Consider the following 14,637-nt stretch of genomic DNA (forward strand, 5'->3'; position numbering starts at 1 on the left):
TACGATTATCATTGCAACATAATGCATCGCCACCGTCGAGCAAATATGGGCCACTCCGGCACCAAGATTATAAATGATGCTCGCGACGCCAGCTATTCACAGAGCACGGTGCATTTCGCGTTCGCGTTCTCGATGAGAATTTATGTAATTGTTGAGCGAAGGAGAAGAAGATTAATTCGCGGCTACCGAAACGATCGGAGTTTCGTTGCCGTCGCTCGGTCGACAGCGCTTACGAACAATTACAAAAAATACGAATGGATAAGTATATAAGAATCGAGGTTTCTGTCCTGGAAAGATTCGCCGGAGACTCGGGTGAAGGTCGATGTAATTTCGTTTCTTAAGTAACGACTCCGAATAAATTTCACAGTCTCAAAGCGTAAAAATAAAAACGTAAACGCGTTATGAAACTTACGGAGAACCGCTAAGTTTTCATGTATGTTCATGAAATCTCGGCGTGGTATTAATATTTTAATATCTACACGGCGCTCCAGTTTTTCAGTAGTTAAAGTCAACGATTTCACGAGCGCGATCTTCTCGCGCTTCAAAGGGGTTTATTTCTCAGGTGTACCACGAGAGCACTCGGTCGCGCTCTTTATGAAATACTTTGTAGAACACGCCGCTTAAGACGCCGCGTTCAAATAATTTTATTCTACTCTACCAAAGACGAAGGAAGTCGCGTAAAGCTGATACAAAAATTGTTCCTGTTAATCAAGCATTAACGCTACAGTATTCGGAGGCACAACTAAGTCGGACTAACGAAGAATCTAATTTTGTTTAACAGACAAGAAATACGGTTTGAACGAGTTTGGATGTCACTCGCTAACTATTCGATCCCATCGCTACTCAACACCGAACACCTCGAGAAAAGAATTCTCTATATTGGGATGAGTGGTTCTCCCGATCGATTCTTTCTTCGGGCTGACAATAGTCGATATTCGCAGCCCTTCTTGTCTCCTCTATTACGCGAGCTTTCTCTGGTTTTATTCGCAACAAGAACACGCGTTTCACTCTCGAGCTATGCTTACCGGTGTCCGTGCTTCCAGGTAAAAGAATGGCGTCGTCGCGAAACCAGGATGTGACTGTCAGGTGTTCTTTGACGTCTTCTCGCGCCGTGCAAGATAAAACAGCGTTGCACCCCTCCAGCACGGGGGATCTATTCACTCTGACGTCGTAGCCGGGCACCGTCAGCACTGAAATCCGAAAAAGAATCTCGGTTAGATGCAAAACTTCCGAACAACCCTGGCGGAGGTGTAATTATACCAACTAGGTAAGAAGCAACGTCGCGCTTCGAGTTTCACCATTTGACTAAAATTTTCTTTACGAATTCGTGTCCTTGGATGCATCGGAGCATTGGTTTAGAATCGGTGGACAGATTTACGATACAATTTCCCGTCGTTGAACGCCAATTCTTGGCGTCGAAGCGAAATTCGAACGATCGCAGAAGGACGAACGACGAGGACACCGAGTGGAAATTGATTAATCTTCCCGGGGATCCCATAAATCACTACGGTAAGGAAAAACAGGGTCGTTCGAGCGCGTCCGGCGACGAGTATTTGTTTAACGATAAAATCGAATCGCGGGGACAGGGAACGGAACGGGAGGGTCGACTCGCCGCGTTGCGTTTGCATAAAATTCCCTCTTCCGGTCAGGAGATTTTTCACCAGCTCCCGTCGTTGTTTACCAACACCTTGAACGGGCCGTTTGGCCGATGCAGAAGTTATAAATCACGCGCGACGACGTGACATCCGTTCCCGATCCCGACGCGGGAAATTCTCACGGGATAAAAATCGACGGGACGCCCGGCGTCGCGCGGAAGATGCCACGATCCCATCCTCCTGTTCCACCCCTATGGCAGTTACGGCAACGATTCCAGGCTAAATCGAGGATGTAATGGCTCGAAGTTTCTGCTTAGCTTCGAAATCTGACCGAGGGATCGGAATCCCGTTTATTTGGAATTCTTTTTTCCGTTCGATCAATCGGTTATATCGTTTGGCTCGAGATATTCAGAATTTAAATGAACAAAATGTACGTTTAAAAAAAATAGAAAATTGCTTATTACTATTGTAAACTGGTAGCGTTACGCGCACTTTGCGCGTTGTTCTTTTCGATGGCCGCGTTGTAAATTCACTTGGTCTTCGAGGGAAAGAAAGGAAGTCGTTTCGAGAGATAAATTCTCCGGCGAAGATAAGATTAGCGCCGCATCCGGAAATTCATTTTCGGCTCGAGCAGTTCCGTTCCTGCTCCATTTATTCCCAGATCTGACAGTTGGGTACGATATTGCTCTTAATAGCATTGTCAAGGCGGTCGTCACGCCGTCGCTCCGTCTCATTTCGCAGACACAATTTAAATATCAGACGGCAACCAACTCAACACGCTCCTCATCCGTTCTTGGTATATCAACGTTCACGACGCTGCGCTTTCACGGTTGATTCTCGACGATGTAGCAGGTCAGAATCCACCTTTCGATACCCGTCGTATAAACCCACCTTTGACGAAACGACTCCCATGGAAATTTCAATAATCCCCAGCGTGGTCTCCGGCTCGTGAAGGAGAAGATCACAGACGCTGGACCAGTTTGCGACAAACCTTGTTCGCGGAGCATCGGTCGATCGACTAGACCCCGAAGAACGGTCCCGTGAATCCCAGATAAGATCGAAAGAAGTGCCTCGTTACCACTCTGTTTCGCGTCGGGTGTTTTCCCCTCCATCCCCTACCCGTTGGAACTCGACGAGCAGAACGGAAACTTTCGACTTCTGCTTTCCAAACGTCTCCGCTCCGCTTTTCTAAAGTCTCGACCGTAGTCGCATGGTCGACTCCCGACGCTCTTCTCTCGAGGTTCTTCCAGGGATGGGACGCGGGGTTGCCTGACGTCGGTGGGGGGTCCGTGGAAAAGGCACCGTTCATTAAAATGTGTTCCAGCCGGCGGTAATTACGCGTTTAATTATTTAAACGAGTGACCCGGCATTCACCAAGATTTCATCCCTCCCTGCCAGCCCCCATCCACCTCTTCCACCTTTTTTCCTTTTGCCGGAGTCCGATTCGCCCTTGCTTGTCTCACCCTCCGCGGCTCTGTCTCTTTTCGCGTTTCAGTTTCTCCCTCCTCTCGCTTTCCTAACTCCCTAACTCCTCTCTCATTACCCAACCGTCGCATCCTCCGTTTCTTACCTCTGTCCTCCAAATATCCTCTGTCCTCTCCTCTTTATTCCGCGACTTCCTTCTCGACTTGTCCGTCTGCTTCCTCCTCCCCACCCGTGCATACGTTTCGTTTTAGTTATTAATTGCGGGGTGGTTTCGCGATCGTACACTTATTTCGCGCGCGAGTCTGCGTTTATGGTTTCAACAAACCACGGATAAAAATCTTAATGCTTTCTGTTCCGTCTCGCGCCACCTTCTTCCTGTTCCGCTCTTCTCTCGCTGGAGTCTTTTCCTCTCCTCGATATCGCGAGTTCGCCGTCTTCGTTTAATCGTCGTCGTGTCTCTCTCTCCGGGTGAGCTTCTTCTTTTTCTCCTCTCGTCGGACTCGCAATTTCGTTTCCTTTTTTCGTTTCCGGCGTCCCCTTTCAGCTCGACGCTCTTTCATTGGGTACGCCGTCTCTGTTCCTCGTCCCGTCTCCGTCGCAATCGTCGTCCGGGCACTTCAGAACGTCCGGGCTAACGCACCCTCTGCCCGTGTGTCTGCCAGCCAGATCTACGGAGATACCCTGAATGAGACAGTTAATTGGTCGTGAGGATAGGGAGACGCGTATCTATTCATCGGCTCGTTTGCATTTCGAGTCACGGTCCGACGCTGCTTATCCGCGCGTTAATTGTCGCCGTTTGAAAGATACTGGTCGGCTCGCATCTTCAACGAGGGGTTGATAACGTCCACCGGAGGTCTTATTATTTCCGTCTTGGAGCGGAGACACCTTCTTCGATGATCTTTATTCTCGAACGAGAAAGGATCGTTCGTTAAACGATCTCACGATTTTTATTCTTTATATTCGTTTTCAGTCCTCTTAATGTCAGGTCGGCAAACACTTTCGTTTCTCACACAATTCTTAAATACACCGCTCTGCTATTGCCTCTTCTTTCCATAAAATTTGCACGTCGCTAAACACGCCAAAACGTACGACTCTAAAAGGCTGTCGGAAACCGCCTTGAATCGCAGAACTCTAAAAGGAATACCCGATTACACGGGGCGTAAACTCCTCTGATTTCTGGTGCTCTCGGTCTCCTGTCGACTCTTGATGCATGGCATCGCGGACGAAAAGGACAGGCCGGCGTCGAGAGCGACGTCGCACCGGACAAGGCTGAAAAGCGACGAGGAATTTATCTGAAATGACATCGGCTCGACCCTCGTCTCCGCCAAAGAACTTATCCTCAATGAAAGATAGAGACACACAGAGCGAGAGTGAGAGTGGTATTGTCTAAAAGGGGAACTCGGCTACCCTTTTCCTTTTTCCCTTTTCCTGGCCACCTTTCCCGTGCGGGCTACCCAGCTCTCGCGAGACGCCGAGGGACTCGGAAATATTCATCGAGTCGCGGCACTTTCGATGATGATCTCTGACGGAACACCGAGAGACGAGAATCTCGAGTTCATTGTTTTTAAGAGATCGGTAATTAATTAACTTCTCTCTTGGCTGGGGTCAAACCATTCCTCTTTCGCCCCCGGTGGGAGCTGGCTGGAATCTGTAGGGTAATTAAACTCGGCCGATGTTTATACGCGGCTCCCTTGTAACTCTCGCTCTCGCTCGGGGAATTGGAGGATTTGTAATTAATTGCGGTTGTTATGGAATCGAAAGTGGTTGCTTCGCCCCGGTGGATTATTTGACAAGCGTTTATGTACTTAGATGCTTCTCGATGGAGTAGCACTCGGTTCGAACTTATTATAGTTTAAACAGAAATATGAAATCACACGTTGCGATAAATTATACCAAATTAACACTGATACCGAACGATGTTCAGGGATGAGAAATACCAAAGTGATACGACATAGTGTTCGTTGGTAAGTGGCTGATCTCGCTACGCAGGATTGAACCGATTTAGCCCGAAGGACTCGACGAATCGTGAGTGGCATCGATGCCGAAATAGACGCCCGACGGATACGCGACGTCGGCGTCGTCACGCAAACCGGTGAAACTTAATCCCGACGACGGCTGTGAACCCACGGAAATATCATTGGCCGCTTGGCTGGAGATCTGCGCATATTGGCTTCATTTGCACGTTTCGTTTCGTCCAGCCCCTTCCCGTGCCTCGCGGAATTTTATCATCGCCCTCCGTATTTTCCTAGCACCGTATTCGAGCTTCGGGGCGCGCCACCATCGTCGCAAGCCGTTTCCTAATTTTTCACGTCGACTTTGCCAGTCGCAAACGACTGCGAAACTCCTCCAAAATCCCGCGTTTTATACCCTCGGTTCCTCTTTTCGCTCCTTCGAACGACTCCGTCTAATTGGAACCATCGGATCGATTCCTTCGAACGAGCGTTTTACGAACGCGATTAAGACACTTAATTGTCCGACGAAGAATCAGGTTCTTCGGATTTGAATTAGGGTTCGGACGAAAGGGTTTTCACGATGGTTTTACGAATTCTGTTAGAATCTATAGTTTTCCTGTGAAAGGAAATTTGAGAAAATATAAAGTACATCCCCCTCCTGTTGCTTCGACTTCGAAATTGTTTCGAACGCGCGTCGTCCGAGCGTCGAGAGGGAGGCAAATTTTCGCCGTGGGAAAAATAATGCATCGACGAACGTAACTTTTGGAACCGCGATGAGTCCACGGAGGGCTCGATCGATCGGTCCGTGAATTCTTCGGCGCGCGAAAAGTTCGTTATTCGAGGCTCGTCACCCGGTAACAGAAATTCTTGGTCGCGTTTTCGCCGAGTCGCCCAACGAACGGCCGCGACACGGAAAGTTTCCTGGCGAGGAAGAACCCCGCCGAGGCAATTTCTGGTCGAAAGGAGGAATTCAAAAGTCGAATTTAAGCGCGACGCTCGTGACCGTATGGTTTCCCCGTGGAAGAACTTGGTCGCTTCGCGAAGGGTACTCGAACGTGGCTTCGAAGATGGCTGACTCGGATTTTTCCTCGTTTCGGAACTTCACTGGTGTACCGAGTAATTGGATAAATCAATTTGGTTTGTCACGCTTTCGCGAAACGTATAGATCGAAATCTTGTGCCGGTAAAGAAATTTTACGGAGTAAAAGTTTGTCGCGTCGCTATACCTCCCGCGAGAAAAGTCATAAACATTTAGGACGGCTATAATGGTAACGTTTAACGGTCGCGTAATAAAGGCTGTACCATTTCGTGGGATAAAAATTCTCCAGCGTTGGCTGGCGTCGGAAAAGGATCACCGGACGTCGGCCATTGGGGTTCGATGGACCGTAGGCGGATCGAAGCGGACGCGCGGCGAACTTAAATGGGAAGCATTCGAAATTCCCTTCTAATTTCGGTTTCCCTCTGCGGAACCCAGTATCCACGGATAGCGCGCGTAGCTTTGTATGCGCCGACGGCGTTGGTGGGCTTAAAATCGGCCATTTAAATGGTGGCTCACGTATACTCGCCGCCAGACGAAGTTTTGTCCCGTTGCGGAGTCGCGTTTCACCTTCTTCCCTTCTCTCCCGCCATCTGCCTCGAATCGAACTTCCTCCGATACAATTTAAGGGCTTTCAACGGCGTTTTCCCGTTGGTATTTACTCGGAGGTTGTCTCGATGGAAACGCAGTCCGTTACAGCGCTTCCGGCATAATGGGGATCTTCGGGAACTTCTTTCAGCCGTCGGCGTCGTAACCCCTAGTCACGTTCCTCCTGCTACGTCTCGTCTTTAATTGACGTTTATTGTACGTGCCCGACCCCCCTATCCCGCGCGTCCCGTTTACGCCGTATCGGTGGATAAATAAATTTCACTACTCCTTTTCATCCCGGCTCGGCTATCGACACGGGAAACGAGCGATCGCTGGGAACGTGACCAAGGACGATGAACAGCCGGCGGTGGTTCGGATTAGAGCCAATTATTCCTGTAATTTAATATTCGAACGTATTTCGAGTGTAATTATTCGGGATTTATATTTTTCTTCGCAAAATCCGACGCCATCGAAATAATCGAGGCAACGAATGCAACGGCTCCTAAAAGCGTAACCAGGTTTTCCGAGGTCCGAGAAAATGTTTTATCCGGTGATTTGACTCGACTACAGTGAAATCGCGATGTCGTTGCTTCGAGTTAACGAAGCATTGATACTTCAAGCTCGGGCTAATTGTAAAGGATCGCTGCGAACTTTGATTTCATAAAAAAAGAAAACATCTCCCGAGTTCGTGCTATGTTTACGGTCCAAGTCCATTCTGGCGATTATTTACCGACCACTTCGGCTATCAAAAATTTCATTCGCCACGCCGAGAAGCTTTCGTTCCTAATCAACATAACGGGAAATAATAGTCGAGGATAGAGCAAGTCAATACGAAACGTTCTGCTTCTCCCTCGGGGCGGAAGTACTTAAGGTAATAGCATCGCTTCTCGCGCGAGGCTGAAACATTGATCCGTGCAAAAAAAAGGAAAACAACCGTACGAATAACCTCGCCTCAGGGTTGTTTAGCGACAACGCGGTCTCGTAAGTAGGTGCCGTGTTTACCGATCACGCTCCTCGGATGGCAGTTCCGGAAACGAGAATGGAATTGGAGACGAAAGCTGTGGACCCTAGCCCCTTACGACCGAACGGTCGACCACTCGCGACCATCCAGCAACGCGATATTTACGAAATTAATACTGGCTACGTTGATAATTAATTTATAACAAAACTATACTTTCGGGCGTCTGCTCTAATATTTACCAACGAAAAGTTGGTTTCGAAGCATTGGTTGGAAGCATTATCTCGAATTAATAGAAAAGCTTATCAAATCTCGATCGCGTACTTTGAATTACGCGTATTTCCGCGTTTCGCTGGCCACGAAAAACCAGAGTCAGGAAATGTTTATTAACGACCACCAGAATCGAAAAAGTAATTACATTTCTGATATCGTGTGTCTGGTCGGAGGGCGTAACAGTCGTCCGTGTGACACGGATATTTCCCTCTCAATGTCGTTGGTAGGGATGGGAGGGGTAGATTGAGAAAAAGAAATCACAGTAATTAACGAGTACCGCGCAGGGACACGATAATGAGACTCGAGTCCGTATGCACCTGGGATACGTGACGAACGGGCAAAGCGACCCGCTTTTACCCCGTAATATTTTGCACTATTTTTTTTATGTTATTAACGCGCCGCCTCGAACCAGCTGAAAAACTCGATAAAACGTACCGCGCACTCCGCTGGGGTTTCTTTAATTATTTGTCCGCGTTAGGGTCTTATTTGTTAGCGTTCGAGGCGACAAGGTACCATTGCTTGCCACGTCGTGCTCGAGCCTGGTTGTTAGCGATGGAGCCAATGACGCGCTCGTTAATATAGATAGCTATCAATTTCTAAGCATCCCGTCGAGCTATCAAATTTTCATAGTCCAATTTTGGAGCCATGGATTATTCGTCGCTCTTCGAATAATTCTACGATTGTTATCGACAAAGTAACGTCGGTGTAACTGTCGCCAAAATATTCTCTTCGTCGCCGCGAAGACACGTGTCGTTAAAATATCGCGCGTGTTCTAACGTGTAACGTCAAAATGCGCGCGTTATTAAAATTTGCGTTTCGCGAATATTATTCGCCGCATGGCCACGCCGAAACTCCCGGAAGCGTACTTGGCATAACGGCTCGAATGGTTAAGGTACATTTGCTTGAAAATTCTCGCTATGCGATATCCTGTACTCACCGGCACGCAGAGTGACCTCGCGAGAGAGAACCGTTCCCACGGAGCTGGTGGCGCGGCATCTGTATCTCGCGTTGTGGACCTCGGCGCGAAAATCCTGCGCCAGAAACGGCGGAAAGTAGAGGGTGCCATTCCCGAGTAATTGTCTGAAAATAACAGAAGAAAATGGCGTTGGTCGTCGCCTGTATTGTCTTGCGCGCGCACCCGTCCCTGTTATTATTATTCGGGACGTGAAAAGTTCTCTTTGCGGCGTCTTTTCGTTTGCGTAAACACGGAGTGTTTCTCTCTCCCTTTTTTTTTTTTTTTTTTTTTTTTAAATAGTACGTATATTTCGTTATTTGTCAACGAGTAAAAGGAAACAAAAATAAAACATTATTTGGTAACGTCCTTCAACCAAGGTACCCTGCACGAATAAAGTTCTCGAAATCCGTGTCCGAATTCAACTATAGATATACGATCTGAAATACTTTCCCAATTAAATATTTAACAACGACCAGGAACGTCAGCAGGAACGATGAAATATTCAAAGTTTCGTCGTCTAAAAATATTTCGAGGGGAGTATCGACACGTCGAGGAGGTCAAACTCGGTGAAACTGCTATTCGGCATCATCGCATTCGATTATCGCGACATCCGTAGCTGCAGCTTTTTTGCCATCGACGCGGAGCGATTCGTGCTGCGCGTCACGTCCCGGAGAATTGTCTCGTCTCTTGCATTACACCACGTGGCTCCTCGATGCAATTGCATTCCCGTTTCTTGTTCCTCGCGCTTGGGACGAGTCGATCGACTCGGGCAAATTTATCTTCCACGAGATACGATGTAATTTCTACGCGAAGCTGTGGCGGTGGTCTTGCAAGCATCAAACTATTTACACAGCCAAGTTGATGGAGCAAATACGTATGTAATTACGGCATGATCATCGCGCGTTGTTTTCCTTCGAGTTAGAGAGTTTCGTACTTGAAACGCTTCGGGTAAATCGTACACGTTCGATTCGTCAGCGAGATTTGTTTTATCGTCGATAAGTTGACGCTACAGTTCGATCTTAGATCGAATTAGGAGAATTCGCATAAATGATTGAGCAAATTTATTGGAAAATACTGTGAATACACGAGTAGTAATACGGACGTATACCATCGGTGAAGTAGTGCAGGTCGGAGATACGTCGGGCTCCGTTTTCGTTGGGGTTCGATCGATTCTGGAAACTTTCGCGACCAAAGGGCGCGTATAAATATTCTTCGATTATAACCGCAGTGAAATAATAAAAATGTCGTCCCCTGTTTTACCAAACTAAATGAACCGAAAATCCATTGCGCGCGTCGCTCATGTTTGATTATATAGTCGATTCGCGGCGCCGTTTGGAACATTATCGCCCGATGTTATTATTGCGAAATATGAATGGACACGTTCCGCTCCGCGATACGATCGTCTCCGAACTTTTAACGTTTCAATTCCGCGGATTATTCCAGACCGTCCCCGTGCGAAACTTTATTTATCCGTCTCCCTCGATTTTACTATCAATTAGCGAATTTCGAGCGGACGCCATGTATTCCCGGCGCGACGTTCAGAAACAGCGATGTTGACGCATTAAACGTTAATCCGCGGGAATATTCATTGCGCGCTACTGCGGGGAATATTCGCGGGACGCGTTGTCGATAATCTAAACTAAACATTCCATTATTTTCACGGCGACAAAGGTTTCTTTTTTATTTACACGGGGGGTCTGCGCACCGAGGATCGAAATAAAAAAAAAATTTGTCGTATTTGCTTTAGCCGCTGAATCGAGTTCACGGGAATGCGAATGACAGACGTGCGCGCGCACGGCCTTTTCCTTCACGCTCCGCAATGTGAACGTGTGCGCGTGTAACGATTCACGTTTGCGTGTCGTGTCCGTGAATACCTGTCCAGGATGAACGGCTATCTCCTGCCAGGAAATTAAACGTAAAACCCTGAAAAATTGAAAACTCGCGGAACGGAAGCCGACGTCTCCACCAGGCCGCGATAAACCGTGGACGAGGGATTAGATGGGCCATCGAATTACGTTACCCGCGAATGACCGTCACGGTTCGCGATTAACGCGTCTCCGTGAGTTTACGATCTTCCCGTCGATTATTCGCTAAAATTCACGTCGACTGAAACTTTGTGTATCCGAGTGTTTTTATGAACTCTGCGCCATCGAGTCTAACTACGAGAGAAAATAAACGAGAGAAACATTTATCCGTTTCCTGGCAACGAGAATGACAAGAGTGGTCGAGTTACGAAATTCGCTGTACATGTACGTCCCTTCGTGGTTTACACTGTCCGTGCTGTGACGCGCCGCGTTATGGAAACTACGAACGGGAATATATCCGGTTAAATTTCTTATTTGTACGCGGTGTGTTATCCGTAACAAGCAGCGCACGCTCGTCGCCCACGCTTTTTCAGCGTGTCAGGCGTCATCAACAGATTTCCACTCGGTCCCCGCGTATTCGGTTCATCCGGCCGCAAACGCGGACGTCCCATTTCGCGCGGCGCTGGTACGCGAGCGTTAACCAACTCTCGGTCATACATCATCCGCTTGAAGTCTGGCTGGCCACTGTAAAATATAATAATCCCGTGACGTGGATTAAATGGGTGGCTCCCGTTCGTTGGGCGGACCGGCCGCGAACCGCGAACCCGACGGACTGTTTGCGACGAAGACAAATCTGCTGGACGTACAAGGACGCGTAAATAGAAACGGTAAATAGAATGTAAACACGCGGAGACGATGAACTCCGCGTCTGTGGAGCATGTTGTATGTTTATCGGTACGCATAATTCGAAACTAACGTATGTTAGCGAATAACCTTCCCGAGCTGTTCTCCCGACTTGTTATTGTCGTCGACTCCCGTACTTGAAAAGATGGGGAGAAACGAGAACCCGAGATGTTAAGTGCGTGATCGATCGCGAGTTTGAACCCCGGTGCCTCATTTTTCGCGTAGACTCCTACATAAATTTCACGAAAAAGGAGTACATAATTGGAAGTATGGTTTCACGTGGAAGAAGGTAACATTTTCTCCTCTCTTATTTATTATTACCTATTCCAGCTTTCTTCACGACCGCGTACTTAACATTCGCGGTGTCTTTCTCGTTCCTTTGTGCGCGATTAATCCATCATTTTTCAACTCTTCTTGCTTCTTCTATTCAACGATTTCCGGTACCCATCCCACCACGTTGTCCCCTTTCACACTCCCCTTTGTCCGTCCGCGTTCCACTTCTCCCTTCCGTACCTTTCATTTGCATTTATTTCCCAGGCATCGGCATCACCTTTTCTTCCTGTGCGCGTATCGTTACGTTCACCCAGACAGCTCTAGCCCCCATGGCGTTCGTCATCCCGGACGAGTCTCTAGCCCTCTGGAGTGTTCTTGCGCGTCTTTTAATCTATCGGTGCATCGGTGTACGGGATTAACCGAGAGCTAATTTCGCGAGATGCAAATGAAGACTGCCGATGGCTGAATGGCTGGCCGCGGAGAGCTGGCATCGAACGTCAAAGAGAACCGTTTCGCCGATGAGGAGGGTAAAAGGGTTGCTTTCGCGGCGGTGGTTGGTTTCCGTTCGATACGCCAACTTCTTTGCGGCTTCGAACTCTCTTCCCTCGCCTCGTCTGGTCGAGAAATGGGCCTCGTGGTACCACGTAGACCGACTCGGCTCCGAGAGATCCAATTTTCCTCGCGGCTGATGCCTAGGACCCTGGGAGATGGATTCGTGGCTGGAAGTAACGTTTCCCGAATCTCGTCTTCGGGCGGACTCTGATCGAATCGCGCAACCATCGCGCGACGCCGTGTCCCGGCGTAAAACCTGTGTCTTCGAGAGAAAATAGCGTCTGAAGACTTTCGATCCGAATTGTCTTCGGGGAGCCCTCCGTTACGGCGACGCAGTCGTAAAATACGTGACGATTTTCTGAGAAGATGCGTCTCGTTGAAAAGCATTTCAGTTACAAACTTTGCCAAGTCGACCACCTTCGCGTAAATTATTGGAAATTCCTCGTCATTCCATCGAGACACGCGCGCACAGACGCGATTATCGTGTGATATACGTGTACCGGAGCTCGACGAACGGGAGTTTACGTTCTCCCGCGGGACGTCCTGCGGGACCGCGGACAAACTTACGGGACGGCCATTGGATAAGGAACATTTCAATTACTGGGTGGAAATGGTTTCCTCTGGTGCCCCGGTCACGATATTGCCGAGCGTACAGCTTCAAACTTCCAATAATACGAATCTTACACGTTCTCCAAGGCTCTGCTTGGAGTAACTCGCGGATGGATACTGAAAGTTTTCCCGTGTTCGAGTATCAAAAGTTGGTCTTTGTTTTGCGCTAAGCCAGCGCAAATAAAATCGCTAAATTTCTAAGAAACCCGATTCTCTTCTCTTCTAAACTTGCCGTCTTTCTTCCCAACTTCGCGACAACGCTATCGATTTATCGCGATCGTGGAATGCAACGATGTAAAAAGTCGTTCCAAGTGACCGCGCTTCCCGGCTTCGAGAAATTAATTAGTTCGAAGGAAGTTGCCCGCTAATTACGGCCTGAACGCGATACTGTGACCTGATCCTTCCACGATGCAAGCCTGACCGCGGGACCAGGTTAGAAATTCTCGGACGATTCACAGCGGCTTCGAAAATTCCATACCTCCGACGCGCTGATCCGCTTACCCATTTTCGATCGGTCCGTACACTCTCGCGAGTAACGCCGCGAATTTTCAGCCGAAAAAGCGGATCTTACGAAGCCACGTCGCTCGATAACTGACAATGAAACGGAATTACGGGAAGCCGCGTCGCGCCGGAGAAAACCCGCTGGTGTCGGATATTTTTCGCGAAAATGCTCTCGCGTGCAAATTACGTCGTTGCGAAAAGATAATCGCGGCTAACGATAAATAGTTTTATCACGCGGGACGTTCGAAATATATCGCGCAGGGTACGGGAATCGCTGTGACTTTTTTCCAAGGGGTTCTAACGTGGAATTACTTACCGTAGTCCGGGAACTGCCGTGACCGATCTCTGATCCGGACTAGTTATCCAGGTGACGTGCGGCGTTGGACTCCCATGGGCGGAACAGCTTAGCTGGGAGCCCGTGGTATTGGAAAAGACCAAAGTGCTCGGTGGTTCGAGAACAAAAACCGGTCCTTGCTGGCCGAGCACGAGTTCCAAAATACACGCTGCAAAACAAATGAAGAATATTTAAAATCACTGACGCTAATGGAGCATTACTGTTTTGTTTTCTAAAAATTGAAACTAATATTAACCATTCTTTAACGCTATTTTGATTATTTAATATATTCTTGTTATTATTATGCAGATACAGAATGAACAGAATGGTTGATATTAGTTTCAATTTTTAGAAAAAAAAACAGATCGAGGACCACTGATTATCAGTTACCCCTCGTACAAAGGCTCGGTCTATATCTTAAATATTAAGACTACTCTGCGTCATTGGGAAAAGATAAATGCGACGAATGTGGGAAAGAATCGAGCGATGCCTAACGACGGATTTCCTATTCGCAACAGTATCATCCAGGATTAGTTTCCAAACGGAGGAATCGCGTCAAACGATTCGACAATGAACGCTTTGATACCGGTACGGGTATCGTGTTGCGAGCGCGAACCGAACGATGGGTGGATCGGGGGTGAGGGAGAACAGAGAGTGCCACACAGTCCAGTGCACGCGCGCACTACAACAATAATTCAGAAACCGGAGAAATCAATTCCGGTAAGCCGAATTCGACCTACATTCCGCATCGATTTGACACTAGGCCAGCCTGAGATTAAACGGGCTGGGAACGAACGACCGCGTCGCCGGCCAGCTGAAATATTTAATTCGAAATCCGAGGATTAAAAAGCGCTCTCGAAAGTGGCCCTCGATTTATAG

At 48.2% G+C, this 14,637-nt stretch overlaps 1 protein-coding gene across 3 annotated transcripts in view; it reads right to left on the reverse strand.

The window, feature by feature from the left end:
• The window catches only part of LOC128880644 (cell adhesion molecule Dscam2), a 140,209-nt gene that overhangs the window by 21,851 nt on the left and 103,721 nt on the right, over nucleotides 1-14,637 (reverse strand). For all 3 annotated transcript variants that reach the window (XM_054130934.1, XM_054130933.1, XM_054130932.1), the window contains exons 4-6: nucleotides 13,741-13,927; nucleotides 8,764-8,906; nucleotides 1,026-1,190 (exon numbers count right to left, since the gene is read on the reverse strand). In XM_054130934.1, the coding sequence (XP_053986909.1) occupies nucleotides 1,026-1,190; nucleotides 8,764-8,906; nucleotides 13,741-13,927 (495 nt within the window). The remainder of the gene's footprint in view (nucleotides 1-1,025; nucleotides 1,191-8,763; nucleotides 8,907-13,740; nucleotides 13,928-14,637) is intronic.

The sequence above is a fragment of the Hylaeus volcanicus genome, chromosome 8 (genome assembly GCF_026283585.1).
Source record: "Hylaeus volcanicus isolate JK05 chromosome 8, UHH_iyHylVolc1.0_haploid, whole genome shotgun sequence".
In the NCBI taxonomy this organism is placed as follows: domain Eukaryota; kingdom Metazoa; phylum Arthropoda; class Insecta; order Hymenoptera; family Colletidae; genus Hylaeus; species Hylaeus volcanicus.